Source organism: Microplitis mediator, chromosome 2, assembly GCF_029852145.1.
Source record: "Microplitis mediator isolate UGA2020A chromosome 2, iyMicMedi2.1, whole genome shotgun sequence".
In the NCBI taxonomy this organism is placed as follows: domain Eukaryota; kingdom Metazoa; phylum Arthropoda; class Insecta; order Hymenoptera; family Braconidae; genus Microplitis; species Microplitis mediator.
This window is the reverse complement of record NC_079970.1, coordinates 3,941,036-3,956,244: the sequence shown is the minus strand read 5'-3', so window position 1 is coordinate 3,956,244 and position 15,209 is coordinate 3,941,036. Positions and strand designations below refer to the sequence as shown.

Below are 15,209 nucleotides of genomic sequence, written 5' to 3'. Positions count from 1 at the left end.
TTATCACCAAAGTCGCACAACATAAAACATCACTACGGGGATTCTAATATAACACAGCAAGACGGCTAAAGGAACACCCGGGGTATGATGATAACATCCCTTTTTCTTTTTACCCTCGTTTTACTTTAATACTTACACCTTACCAACATAAACACCCTCTGTGTGGGTGTGAGGGTGAGTGTATGTGTGGACCAAAAGCACAACAGCACTGCTGGCATCAGTACTTCCATACCAACAACCCACCAGTCACACATTCACTCACTCACTCTCTCTTTCATTCTGCTCAGTATAAATCCAATAACTGATTTTTTTTCTATTCGATTTAATATTCAACGAATAAAAAAGTTTAAACTCATTCTACATTATTACCCATTTTATAAATATTGCTTTTTTAAATTTTATTATTATTATTATTTGTTATTTTTCAATAATAACTTTGATATTTTTTTTTCTCAAAGTTATTTATTGAAAAACTGTTAGAGGCCAAATGAAAAGTAGGCTTATCTAATAATTTACGATAACACCGGTTTATTGAGTAATAAAAAAGTCGCTGTGTACATATATATCTATAATAATATATATTATAGACGAAGCTTTTAACTATTTGGGTTAAATTTTGTGGCGTTAAAGCATCACCGCGGTGCTGTGGCGCACAGGAGGTGCAACGCCATTTAATGTTTGTGTTCGGGGTAAAGTAATCCCGGAAAAAACCGCACAATGTCTTATGGCTTAGCATTCATTATGGCGACATCAAGTTGAAAAACGACCGGCAGTTTACATTTTACCTGAGAGCACCTTCTCCTTATATTCTCGAGTCCTTTTAAAGGCTTTTTCCGCGAGCGCACATCAGAACAGAGAGACTCTTCTGGCAGTTATGCCATCTCGCAAACTTTATTCCTTCCCTTATTATTATTATCACTATTATTATTCTTACTCACTCTTTATCTACTGTGTTATTTTCTTCCGACGCATCTGCATGCAATTATTATTTTGATCTTCAGTAGAAAAAACTTTTCCCGTTAAGTGATTGCCTTCTGTATTATATGTTAATTATTATTATTGTGCTTTAGATTTTATTTTTCATTAGTGTAAGTACGCTATTCAATAAAAATTAAAAAGGAAAAAAAATATTTACGTATTTTTGAAATTTAAATTAAGACGAAATTAATTAATTTTAATTAGCAGTATCAGTAATTTACTTATTGCGAGAGTTTGTTAATAATACTTGGCTGTGATTTTACTGTTGAGTTTAAATCTCAAAACTTTAATAATTGCTTTTAGACCCACGTATAAACACACGTTTGTATGATTTTACGTTTTACACCTTGATCCTTATTCAAGGACTCGACTACCACTCAGTACTACTTGATTTCACCCGCTCTAATAGAGTGCAATATTGCTTTACTCTCAACTTGGTGAGCTTACAAATCGCCGACTACAATTGTCTAGTGTTTGAATAGTCATAAATATATTACATACAAGTAGTATTATCACTGATATTTATCATCAGAATATTAGAAAAATTTGCGGAGTAAATTCAGAGTGAATGACTTTTTTTATTCAATCTCGGAGTGAAATTTACTCCGAAGGGGAGTTTATTTAAATATTAAAACTCCGAATTGGAGTAAAATAAAATCCAGATTACCCCGAAATTACTCAGCTGGAAAAATACACTCCCTATTAACTTTGCATTCAAAGTGATCTTTTTGAAAATTACAATTTGAAGTGAATTTGAATTTAAATAAAATCTGTAATCACTCCTGATTTTTTACACAGAAAAAAAATTGCGGAGTAAATTCAGAGTGAATGCGGAGCGGATGACTTTTTTTTTATTTAATCTCGGAGTGAAATTTACTTCGAAGGGGAGTTTATTTAATTATCAAAACTCCGAATTGGAGTGAAATAAAATTCAGATTACCCCGAAATTACTCCGCTGGAAAAATACACTCCCTATTTACTCTGCATTCAGAGTGATATTTTGAAAATTACGATTTGAAGTAAATTCGAATTTAAATAAAATTTGTAGCCACTCCAAATTCACTCCTGATTTTTCACAGCAAAAAATTTGCGGATTAAATCTGGAGTAAATATGGCGCAGATGACTATTTATTTATTTCATTCCCTCGGAGTTACATTTACTTAGGGGAGTTTATTTTTGTATTAAAACTCGGAATCTGAGTGAATGCGGATTGAAATAAAATCCAGACTACTCCGAAATTACTCATCTGAAAAGTCAAACTCCCTATTTATTCCATATGCGGAGTGATTTTCTTAAAACCTCCGAGTGACGAAGTGAATTCTGACTTAAATAAAATTCGTAATCACTCCAAATTAACCCCCGATTTTCTACAGTGAAAACTTCAATACCAAATTATTTATATATTTTTTTTCTCTTAAATTTTTATTTCGCGTACATGATTTTTATCTTACGGCAAGTGTTTGAAGTAATTACGGTTAAATTGGATGAGATGTAATGAAAGTGAAATGGGAATGCGTTTTTGATCAATTAAGAGTTCATTCAAGTTTAAGTAATTATATTACGAAATGAAAAGCCAAAATAGCGTAAGCGAGGAGCCAGTTGAGTGGATGGGTAAGTTCTTATTGAGAGAGCAACAAAGAGAGAGAGCGAGTGAGATAGGGAGAGGGAGAGGGAGAGGGAGAGAGAGTTGTGGTGCTTGAAAATCCGGAAAGTAATTCGAGTAATGGGCTCTCGATAGTCAACGGTTTGAAGCTTTTGAATTAAGAGCTCTCAAAATTATTGGCGAGTAATATCTACCAATGTTTGAATTATCAATCGCCATTAGGACCGCGAGGAATTTATATATACGCCCTCTCAAAATAGTTTGTTTGTAAACGTTCAATTTTACCGGCTTTTAATTAATTTATTTCATGTTCATGTTGAACATGAGCAAATAAATTAAAAATTAATAGATACCACACACACACACAGTTGTCAATTTTTTTTTTCAAATATATTTTTTTTATTACTATTTACTGTAATGTAAAGTCAATTTTATACGGTTGAATTTACATTGGCAATATCAGAAGTATGTTAAAGTTGGAATATAATATTATCGACTTTGAATATGGTCGGTACGTGTGAGATCCATTTAGATGCATCTCGAGACTCTGGGTCTCATAGACAATCCGATTGGTATCGAAGTAGTCGGCAATAAGAATAAAATATTATAGATTATATTCATACTGATACATATATAAATATAATATAAAATTTTTACCTTAAAAATAAAAGTTAACTAGAGAAAAAGTACGGAAGCTTAGAGATGAAAATTTTTTAGTAAATGTTGATCCCACGTGTCAAAAAATCAAAATTCCAAGTGAGAAATTGAATTGAGCGCAGGTTTCTTTAGCCGCTGCATCGATCGTCACTCTCTATACAGTATACCAGGCATGTCCAACCGCTCCATCGGCTATCCCAGGTCGCGGTTGTTGCCCGGCGACACTTGACCCTCTTTGCTATCGTCTTTTTAGTTTTTTATTTTCCTCATGTTTCTTGTGTGCGCTCTCTGACACATGGCACCTGATGATCCCCGCTCTATACAAAATTATGATAAATTTATTTCAATAAAATTTTATCCTCGTGGTAATAATAGCGCAGTTAAATTTAAAGCTGTAGATATCCTTTACTGAATTGCGTCGTCAACATCCCAGTCAGTCTTGTAGAGAATGAATGACTGACACAAAGACATTGTAAGAATCTATAGCAAAATGAGAAAAGTGATTGCGTAAAAGTTTGTCGACTGTCATAAAGATTGAGAACATGAAGAGAGACGAGTTGACACAATGGCTAATTGTTAGATCGACATCGTCTGCTCTTCTGCTCTATTGGAAATTATTCAACTAGTTTTTCAGCTCTGTAATACAGAGCTAGTATTGGAGTAGTAGTACGTACTACAGTAGCAGTACAAAAGCAAAAGCACTAGTATAGTGATAGCTACGATTACTGTTACAGCAGAAGCAATAATACCAGTATGTGCATGTCTACGTCTACTCTATGGTATTCTGGCTGGTATCTACATACGCTAGTTCACACAGCAATGTCAACACTATTTTCAAAGGGAATTAACTACAATTCAGTCATCCAAAAGGGTTTATTCAATCTAATCTATATATGATCAATGACTGCGGCATCTCATTGCTCTATCCCTTTGTCAATTAAATTATTCAAAATACAATGTTGATACTTGACAATACATAATTATTGTAATTCGAAACTTTCTGCTGAAAGAGACTTGATTATTATATTTAAATATTATTGGTGATGAATAAAACAACAACAGGAATAGTAATAATAATAATAACAATAATAATAATGGCGACAATGGAAAAAAGGAAAAATGTTTGACCTTATTTGATATCTTTTGGCGAGTTTTTGCTTTGGTTTGCGCCAACTTGAGAGAGGTGCGGTGGTGAATGAAAGCGGCAGATGAAGAGATTCAAAGATAGCAAAGAAGACTAAAGAAAAAGAAAAAGAAGCAGAGGTATAGGTAGAGGTAGTGCTAGAGGTAGAGGTAGAGGTAGAGATAGAGGTAGAGGCAGAACAAGAACAAGAGAGCAGACTATAATACACACAAGTGAGATGAAGACAAGTTCTCTCGGTTGGCGTTTTCCATTCCTGAACCGGCGTTGAATACGTGGCTGGAAACAATGGCTGTCGCGGCCCGACTTCTGTAACGATATCGTCGTTCCCTGACGATTGAAAAGATGCTGGAGATAACGAGCGAGTGAGCGAGTAGAACGAATAGACTCGTGGTATACAGATAGAGCCACAGAGCAGTGAGGACCGACAGAAAGTTTTCTTCATTATTATGATTATCGTCATTAGAGTGCCCGTATAAATAAAATGATCGCCCGGACGATTCCTTTTGTTCGTGTTCAAGTAAACCAACGTCTATGTTCTCGTCATTTTTTTTTATCATTCTTTTTTTACTCTTACTCTATTCTCTCCCGAGCTCTTAACGCTAAATATTGTCAACACAATTTTTATTGCGTTATTTTTCGTCTGGTTGCTGCCTCAACGACGCGTTTCGTTCATTCATAAAAGTGATTTTGTCACAACACTAAAAAATGACACTACTACTAATAATAATAATAATCATTATTATCAAATTCAAATATATAAAATATTTTAAATAAATTAATTTATGTATTTACGTCTGTATCGATTCGATCAGGGGTCGTGTAGTGTATAGATGTGTATGGAGAGCAGTTTACCTCATGTTCGATTAACCCCTCAGCAGAGTATGACAAGAGGTCTCTACTACTACTTGCTACTGGCAGTACTGGCACTGGTGCTGGTACTGTAACACTGCTACCTACCACCTTACTCAAGCTAAATTGCAACTACTAAACTACTTGTGACAATCAGCAATAACTAATTAACCATCATAGACAGAGTGTAGGTGAAGCAAGTGAGTGTGGCGGATCAACTCTCAGTTCGCTTCATTTTACATACTGTGGATGAGTAAATATATGTGTATATAGATATATAAACTAACACATGAACAGTAACTCGCCTCGTGACTCGTGCCAACAAACTTCATAAAGTAGTTGGTTAAATTAAACTAACTTATTCTTCAAACAAAAACGTTATTTACATAAACCAATAAAAAATAAACATATATAATATTTATGTGCTAAATATTAATAAATGTAGGTAATTATTAAGTACATTTGCAAGGGCTGTTATTGTTATTTTCTGTTTTTAATGGCGGATACCGAGGAGTCGAGCCAAAAATAATTTTAAACAAAAGACCGAGTGCGAATCGTTAACTCGAGTAAACACAACACTCTTTTAAGAGGTTAAAGGACCAAGTAGGGTTAATCTCTTGCCAGCAGACGTTTTTTTTTATTTTAACATAAACAGACGGTTCTCTTTTACAAGCTCTTCGCTTCAGCTCATTTAATACCCGTCTCCGTCTTGTTCTTTTGTACATAAAGAGAGCAATAACTCTAGCTCTCTCGACTAGGCTTGTGTCTTATCGAAATTCTTAATTAGAAAATTTTAATTATGTTTTGAGGCTGTGCAAACGCCAACCGAGCGGGGTTCTTGGGTACGTTGCTAGAGAAAGACAGGTCAGGTTTCACTGGCTCCTAAAGATAGTGGATTTCACTAGGTTGTTGGTTGTTGCTTGGTTCTATATCCATGTACACACAGATATTGTGTGAGATGGTAACGGTTAACGTCAAGAAATACTAGTAGAAGAAAATGAAGAAGAAGATGCGCGAGTATGCAGCGATGGTAAACGAAGCTCTGAAGGCAATTAAGCTGGAGCGTGCCTCGTAAAGATGCTTCAGGGTTGATGTCTCGCTACTGTACAATATTAAATTTCGACGGTACCTAGAGCTAGTAGCTAGTGGTGGTGGCAGTATAGACAGTGATCTTTTTCTATGTCGACTTCAATTGTGTCCGTGACCAAGTAAAAGTAATAGAAGGAGCAACTTTATGTCGCAGGACGTGAATTAAGATTATAAAAAATGAGTAATTATAAACGTAGAAGTGGTTTGATCGATATCAAGAGCGACAATCGTATCCCCGTAGGCCGGCCCCATTAACTGTTTAACGGACCGCAATTTATTACATTATAAAGTTGTCGCCTATGCTGAGACCAAGAGTCACGGGTTGTTTGACGCTTCACCGACGGCACTAGAAGCCATCAGCTACCCTCGGTTTCTCAGTCGCTGGTGGTGCTTTCTGCTTCCTGACATTTAACGATCGGGAAATTGGTCAAATTTAAAACGAAACCACGGCCGCTATCTACTTCCAAGCTTATAGATCTTTGGTTTTATTTTTAACTTTATTTGCTGTATTACTTTAAATTTAATTTGACAGTTTATCAAATGACAGATAATAAAGATAATTTACGAGATAAAGTGAGGCGGGGATCGTGTAATAAAGACGTGAGTTATTTGGAACCAGACAATAAGAAAGAGGTTTGGGTAAAATGATGACTCGGAGGATGCAGTTTTAATGTAAGTGTGTGTGGATAAAATGAATGTATGTGTGTAGAAAGGTGGTATAAATGCGGTGGTGTAGGTGGTTGGTCGAATCGGGGCAACAGGTCTCCGTGGTCTGGCGTCGTGGCGTCGCGACGCGATGCGAGTAGAATCAACGCCGAGTTACTGGGAAAGCCTCAGTTTCAGCAAAAGTATTCGAGGCACGTGCGCGATTACCTTCGGGAGAGGACTCGTCGTGCGTGACGGGGCCATACCCGAGGGATAGTCGGCGCGCTTGAAAACGTTTGCGATTAGCTTCTATATCTAGCCATACATATATGCAATAGCTTTTTATTTTTGTTTTTTTTTTTCTTTAATTTTTTTTCCCATACTCCGCTCTCGCCACCCAGTGCTTCAATTTCACGTCGCAGACATGAGGAAAAAATTGCATCTTCATCCTTTGCATTTATTATAGAGTAGAGGTACAGAAAAGGAACAGAGTAAAAAAAATAAATAAACTCTAGTGTCGCGTGATGGGCTATCAGAAACCCTTTTTAATTTAATACAATTTTGAAAATTCGTTTTTGATGGTCCTTGGAGTTGTAATTAATAAATAATTAAGTGTACATGTCAAAGAGATAAAAAGACCCGTCATTTCAGACTAGACATTACGTGTTAATTTTGGTGATGGACTGTGTGCAAAGGGATACCATCGACTCTATAGACACAGAGAGGCCAGAGGTGCCGAATATAAATAGAGGGAGAGAGTGATGGTCGGTAGATTGGTAAAACATGAACAAAGAGATGAATAGATCGATGATCAGGTCGATGAGTAGAGGGTAGAAATCGCGCAACAGGTTTCATTCGGTCGTTCATTGACATAACGATAGGATTTGATATTGAAAATGGTGGTAGAATAGGCGTCTCTATGGTGAAGGCACTACTGTGCTGCTACCCTGCGTCACGGTCGAATGACCGAGCGAACGAATAAACGAACGAACGACTAGCTCGGCACACGAATATTGGCTAAAAATGTAAATTGCCGTACACCATCCCTCGCTTCGGAAATGTTCATTCGTTTCTATGTGCCCTCCAGCTCTCTCTTACTCAGTGTCGCTGTCCAACGGCTGTGAAGTAATTGAAAACACGCGTCATCTCCGGTCAATGGCTTGCCATCGTGCATCACTCGCTTTTTTCTCGTCACATTTTACACTGCTTCTTTATTCTCATTCTCGTGTGTCTGGTTCTCGCCCGTTATTACTTGTCCCATAATTCGTCACGTACCAGTTAAATATTGCCTTCAATAATATTCTTTGGCATTTCATTGAATTTGTTTCAGCAAAAGAAGCTTTGAAATAGACAAAAAATAAATAAATAAATAAATAGAAAGCTAGAGTACAGGAAGTAAAAAAGAAAAGAAAAATAGCAAATGCAATATGGCATTTATGTAACGATTTTAGGTGTGCGAAATGTGAAATAAAATATGGAGAATTTCATCTAGCTTTTTTTTTCCTTTTTTTTTCATTTATTCGCACTGCTCTCTCATAGAGGGCAAATACCCGTTCACTCTGTACCTTTGCTTGAGTGGATTTATGCAAGATGCATGAGGCTACAGTAGTAGTCTAAAAGCTAGGGGTTGGAAGAACCCAGAGTGTCCCTTGAATAATATATACCCTACTACTACTACTACCAGATATAAAAAGGAAAAAACATAATGTTAAAAAAAAGGGAGATAAAGAAAAAAAGATACCGGTTGACTCGATGACTTGATGTAGAATATATGACTGGGAATTTAACGTTAAGACATTACTGGTGGTGGTATTGGTGTTAGTATTAGTATTAGTATTAGTATTAGTGTTAGTGTTAGTGGGAACAGGATTGCCGTCGACAACGGCAAATCGAGTTGAAATGAAATGGCCTCGTGTGGATTAGGTGGATGTTGCACGCGCGGTCATACCACCACTGGTTTGGCGATGGCAACTTGGAAACTTAGATTGCCGTCACGTGGAGTGAGGATGTAAGGACGTAACGTTGCCACCGCAATCTCGTTGACGTCTTTCTTGTCCTTTGTAAAACTTTCATTCTATACCTATACCTATACCTATACCCATACCCTCAAGTTTAAGTAAAAGCTAAAGAGGTCAGGCAGGTCCCTATTGCAAGTGCTAACACTTTGCCAACTTTATATAAATAGTTACACAAAGATATATTCTTATATACATTGGATTAACCAGTTAAATCTGAAGGTAATACCAAAAATCCCTAATCTAAAGCAGCCCTTTTTTCCTCCATGTTAGCTTACTTACTCGGTTTCTCGCTCTCGGTTATTATAACAACAGAGTATCAGAGACTTTAGCTGCGGGATTCACCTGGAGCTCACTCACGCACCAGCACAAATCGAGTAATGGATTAATTCTATAATTGGTTGGCGTGTAATGGAGAATTTGTACAGCTATATATGTATACATGTCCATGGTATATAACCTCCAACATGCTTATGGATAACTGTGATGATGGTAGTAGTCCCTCGGCGGAAAGCTAGCTACTGTACGAACGATGATATTCTTCTTCGTTCCGTGGGTACATAGCCCACGGGTAGTTAGCGGTGCAGCTCAAGCAAATAGAGGCTATAGTACTAGTAGTAGTAGTAGTACTAGTAGTAGTAGGAGTAGTATTAGAGATCCTCTGGGAATAGGCTCTAGATTATAATACTTGTGCAAACTCACGTGATGCACCCAAAGTTATTATAACTAGTACCATACTTTGCTAAGACGTTTTAAACTCATAACTGATTATTAAACATTTGAATAAATAAATAATTTATTATTTAAAAACAACAAAAAAAATCAATCACTCAATTTTCTATTTATTTTCTGTTACAGGTAGGTCAAACTCTTGAGGAGTTTATTTAATAAATACGCGCGACGTGTGACAAACTGCGAAGAACACTCGACAGAATGATGATGGCCAACTTACCTCCCGTTATGCTGCCGGCTTTACATCATGATTATGGGATTCTGGCGTCTACAATGGGTATTAAGGTGAGTTTATTGTTTTATATTACCGGGACAGACATCTTATGGCAATGGACATCCCCAGAGACATATTTTTGCTTTTAGGTCATTGCAAAAGAAAAAAAAGAAAAAAAAAGAAAACAATTGCAATAAAACTCAATGACTTTATACAATACATAGTAATGTAGGTAGGATTTTAAGTAGAATAGGTATGCGTTGCGTCCGACGACGATCGATTAACAAAACTTTTTCTGCAGCGATATTCCTTGTGGAATCGGTGGAAATTTTGTTTTTTCTCGGTGCTCGGATTCGCCCCAGTCCAGCTGGCAGGATGCCAATGGACCAGTGAAATACGATTAAACTGTTTTTTGAGGCCGCTACGTGCTCTTCAACTGGTTTTTAGCGTTTGCGCACACACTTATATGCAGATAGATTTATAATATACGTGCATATAACCTTTGCTTTATAGAAGGTATATATATTATATATTTACATATATAGTTGTTGCATAGTAGCGGCATCGGGTCGAGTTGTGCGCCCCCTCCAGCTGATAAAAATACTCTGATACGTAACTATAAAGCCTATTTGATGCCACAAGCGTGAGCTAACTCTTTCTCTGTATATATTTTTTTATATTTTTTATGCTCTTCTTTTGCGCTGGATAGCAGGTATGATTGCGAGTACTGGTACCAGAGTAGATGAGCCGGTCTTTTAACTATTTTTTTTCTTCCCACTCTTTTGTTCATTGCACAGTACTATACTGCGGGATATTAATTAAAATTCCTCTCTAAATATTCCAACGCCCGATTCTTCTAGGACTGAGAACTTATTTAATTTACTTTCGTGTCCTGTAGCTGCTACTTGTAGCTCGGATTAAAAGTTAAAAAAATATATTTTAAATATGTTAACTCTCTTGAGTAAGTAAGATAAAAAAATTTAAACACAAAGGGATGATACTTATCACACGATGTTTGAATAAGAAATTTTTATTTTAATGCCAACTTCAATCATTTTTAAAAAATTTTTTTTTTTATTTTACTGTCGAGTTTTTGTTAATTACTCGTAGAAAAATAATTAGTTTTTGTTGTTTATTTTTGTGTTGACTCGAATAGTCGCGTTATTTATTTAGTAATTTAATTAAATAATTACATGATTAAAATATATAATAATAATAAGTAGTAGGAGCAGTTTGAGTAGAATTAAATGTAGAAATAAGTTAAAAGAGAGTATTAAGCAAAAAAATTTAGATGGAAGAAAGAGATGGGCTGAAGTGGTGGGTAGATCTACTGTTACTGCTGCTACTGCTACTGCTACTGTTGCTGGTATAACTACTGCTTGTACTATTTCTAGTTATTCCCGTTAAAAATACTAAAGTTTTACGAAAACGGTCTACTCAGCTAGCTCGGTTATTTTGTTCAGTAGATGGAGGAATGAACCGTACGCCTTAGGGGCAATTTAAACGGTAAGTGCGCGGCCGCCTCGTGTTCGTTATTGTTTTCTTTGAATTAATGAAACTGAGTGAGGACTTTGCCACTCACTCAGTGTTTTATATATATATAGTGACAATTGCGTGTGTTGTAACCTTTTAAATTACCGGTCGGAAAGTTTACATACGTGAGTGGTAGAGGTCGATTACTGCCGCGTCTATTTTTGTCCGAGTAACACACGTGCCGTGACATGGTCATGTGTGTTGGTGGCGATAGTGCTTTTCGTGTCACAGTATAGTAGTAGCGCTGATGAATTTTACTTTTACTTGGTTTTACATCTTCGTTTGCATACTATACATATACAGAGAAAATTAAGCGACACACTGTGAAGTTGCGTCCCTTAATATAGCGCTCTGCTATTTTCTCACTTTATTCCAGCGATACTTCATTAACTTTTACTATTTTTATATTATATTTTTTTTTTGTCCGTCAAATTATTATTTTAATTATTTATTTTTTTTTATTTACATGCGATACATTTTTTTAGTCCGCGTATGTAATTTTTGACTGATGTAAGAAAATTTAATTAACTTACAAAATATAAATTTTAGCTGCACATTAATTTGAATATTTGGTATAATAAATAGATGATAGAGAAAAAAAACCAAAAACGTAACAAAATAAAAGATAAAATTATTCAGATATTTATTTTTTTTTATGCATTATATCCTGGCGTGATTGGCAGACTGAATAAAAGAGCCATTGAATATTTCATAAATGAGAGTGTACTTTCAATACAAAAATCCGTACTTCTTTAAGGTGAATTCACCACCTCATCACTCACTGTCATGTCTCAAGAGGATTCAAAGCCATTGAACTGAGATGAAAAAAAATATATAAAGAAAATAAAAACAAAAAATCGAAAATATAACAAATGGTTAAAATCACAGAATTTGAAAATGCAAATTTTCTATCGTTTTGTTCCGAATACTAGCAATTAAACGCCATTCTACAGGTCCTGACCTCATCGCGTAGGGTAGTTTTTACAGAAGCACCCGTGCAAATTTTATTAGCCCCGTTGCTGTGACTAAAACAATAACCATTGTTGGACTTTGGTTGTGACGGTTATGTGTACGTTTGGACCCGAGAGAACGGGGAGGAAAAGGGTGGTCAGTTTTACCAGTGGATGGGGTCGCTCTTTGTTTATGAGTCTCGACGAATTGTTACTCTGTACCGGGGACTAGTATAAGTACACCAAACTCTATACTAAACTCCACATCTACATAACAGATAAAGATCTAGTTTAATTTATTTGAATTAAATGTCTTGTCCAACAAACTATAACTGTAAAATAACAGTATACTTCGAAGTATGTACTTTGAAATTTTTTTACGTAACCCAGGGCCTATTTCATTTTTTGAATTGGGCCACCCAAAAATTAAAAAAAAAAAATTCAATCTAAAATCAGTCCGACAAATTTTTCTCAAATAATTTAAACAAAATTTTCAAAATTCATAATCAAAAATAAATTTTGCATCGATTAAATTTGAGCCAAAAAAAATATTGGAAATTTATTTAAAAATTTTATGTCAGAATTATTTTAATTATGGGAAAAAAATGAATTCAATTTCGAATAGAAATTTTAAAATTTTGATTTTTTTACGTGAATCATTTTGCCCAAATTTTTTATAGCTGTTATATTGAGATCGAATACTTATCTAAGGATTCAAAAAAAGTGTGATTTTTTTTCTACAATGGCCGTTTTGTCCCTCTTAGTATTTTATTCATGACCAAATTTCGCTCGTTGTTTTACATATCATATTTATTATTTATCATTTTATTCCAATTCTACACTCGCGTATATTTTTCCTCCGAAAATGTTCATCAGTAATTAAAAATATATTTTTCTTTTTATCAACTATTTGTTTGTTTGAAGAAAAATTAATGTTGAAAAACAGTCCAGAGCAGAGTACATGAATTTTCTTTACCCATCTCGTTGATATATTTTTCCATCAAGTAATTAAACTAATGGAAGAGCGTCGCGACGTTTGCGGGATACGCGAACAAACCAATGCGAGCATCCGTAGCAGCAGCTACGAAGAGTGATCCATTGAAATGGCACAAACGGGTACTTTTTCTTGGCAATATAAATTTTTGATGTCTACTCTGGCGCGCATTTTTTATTAATATATTTATTTATTAACGTTATCTATATACATTGAGTTGTTAATTTAACAGAAATCCATTATTTATGTTATTCCTACGTTCACTTGACAAATAACGCGTATGTAATTTGTGGGAATGAAATTCTCATTGGTGAATTTGCTCGGTGTTTCAATCCTCTCATACCTCATAAATATAACCCAATAGATCAAAATCTATTATTGGTTAACTAAAGTGAGATAGCTGTGGAATATCATCGCCAGAGAGTATTCAATATCGATTATTCAACGATTGAGGTATACGATAATCGTAGTTTGATGATGAAATAATAATTGAATATTTATTACATCATTTTATAATGTGACATTATTGGGATCCTGATGAAACCGTAGTACTCTCTGTTCAATGTCTATTTTAAATTTATTCAATTTCATAAATTATTTTATTTAATTTACCGCAATTTAATTACTATTTATATAATTATCGTAATCTGTTTCACGACTTTATTATTTCACTTAACTAATATGATATTTATTTCAAAATACAACTCAAAATTACACTGTAAAAAATTTGCAGAGTGAATCCGGTGTGAACGTGGAGTGGAATTTCAATCCGAAAGAAAGTTTCGGAAACTATTAATTATAAAAAAAAATTACTAGTACATAGTGAGCTTAGGTCTTTGATATTTGACATTTATATTGAGTACGGAAATAATTACGAACTCCTTTTCCATATATTCACGCGAAATGATTTTAAAAAATTATAAGCAGCCGATAATAAAACTTGAACAAATATAATACCACGAGATATCATTTCACATTGTGACGAAATATAAAATACTCCCGTAAAAACTATGTCATTATAGCTATTCAATTCTCTCTTAAAATGAATCAGTGAAAAGTAGTCCAATCAGTGAATATTCACTGCACGAATAGTCCCAAGCATATCACTCATTCAATCAGTGATATACTTGAGACTGATTCGCAGTGAATATTCACTGATTTGCAGAACTTTTTACTGATTCATTTTAAGAGAGTTATATATATCGCGTGCCAAATGCCAAAAGGGCGTATTACAGCAGTTAGATAGGGTTCCATGTCAAAAGGGCGTATAAAAAAATTTTTTTTTGCCATTCTTTTTAGAATCGCTCAAAACGCAAAGATCTGCAGAAAAAAAAATTTTTGACTTACTAACGCCAAAAGGGCGTATCTTAAGATGTACGCCCTTTTGGCTTTAGGAAATTGTCGGTCTAAAGCCAAAAGGGCGTATAAAAAAAATCAGAATTTTTTAAAATTTCGAAAACCAGTCTTCAAAATTGCCCGGAGAAGGTTTGTAAAAAAAAAAATTTCGAAAAAGTCAACTATTTCGATGGTAGTAACTTTAATTTTTCATCATCTTGGACAGTCCAATGTAATTAAAATAATCATTAACTTTAATTTTTAATCAACTAGGAAATTCTCAAATAATAAATAATTATAAGCTAGAGATAATAAAGTTCAATATTCGTTCTTCTATTCAACGCCATACGGAGCGTATGATGGAGAGCTAATATTTGAGACATACACCCTTTTGGCTTTGGAAATTTTTTTTTCATTTTTAGGCTTTGAACATGTTTACAAAACGACTGGCACCAAAAAAAAAAGTTATA

General features: G+C 34.8%; 1 protein-coding gene across 3 annotated transcripts in view; it reads left to right on the top strand.

Annotated features, from left to right (window-relative positions):
• LOC130663777 (polypyrimidine tract-binding protein 2) overlaps positions 1 to 15,209 on the top strand; it is a 142,689-nt gene that overhangs the window by 38,050 nt on the left and 89,430 nt on the right. For all 3 annotated transcript variants that reach the window (XM_057463223.1, XM_057463225.1, XM_057463221.1), the window contains exon 2: positions 9,840 to 9,998. In XM_057463223.1, coding sequence (XP_057319206.1) covers positions 9,915 to 9,998 — 84 coding nt within the window. In that variant the 5' untranslated portion in view covers positions 9,840 to 9,914. The remainder of the gene's footprint in view (positions 1 to 9,839; positions 9,999 to 15,209) is intronic.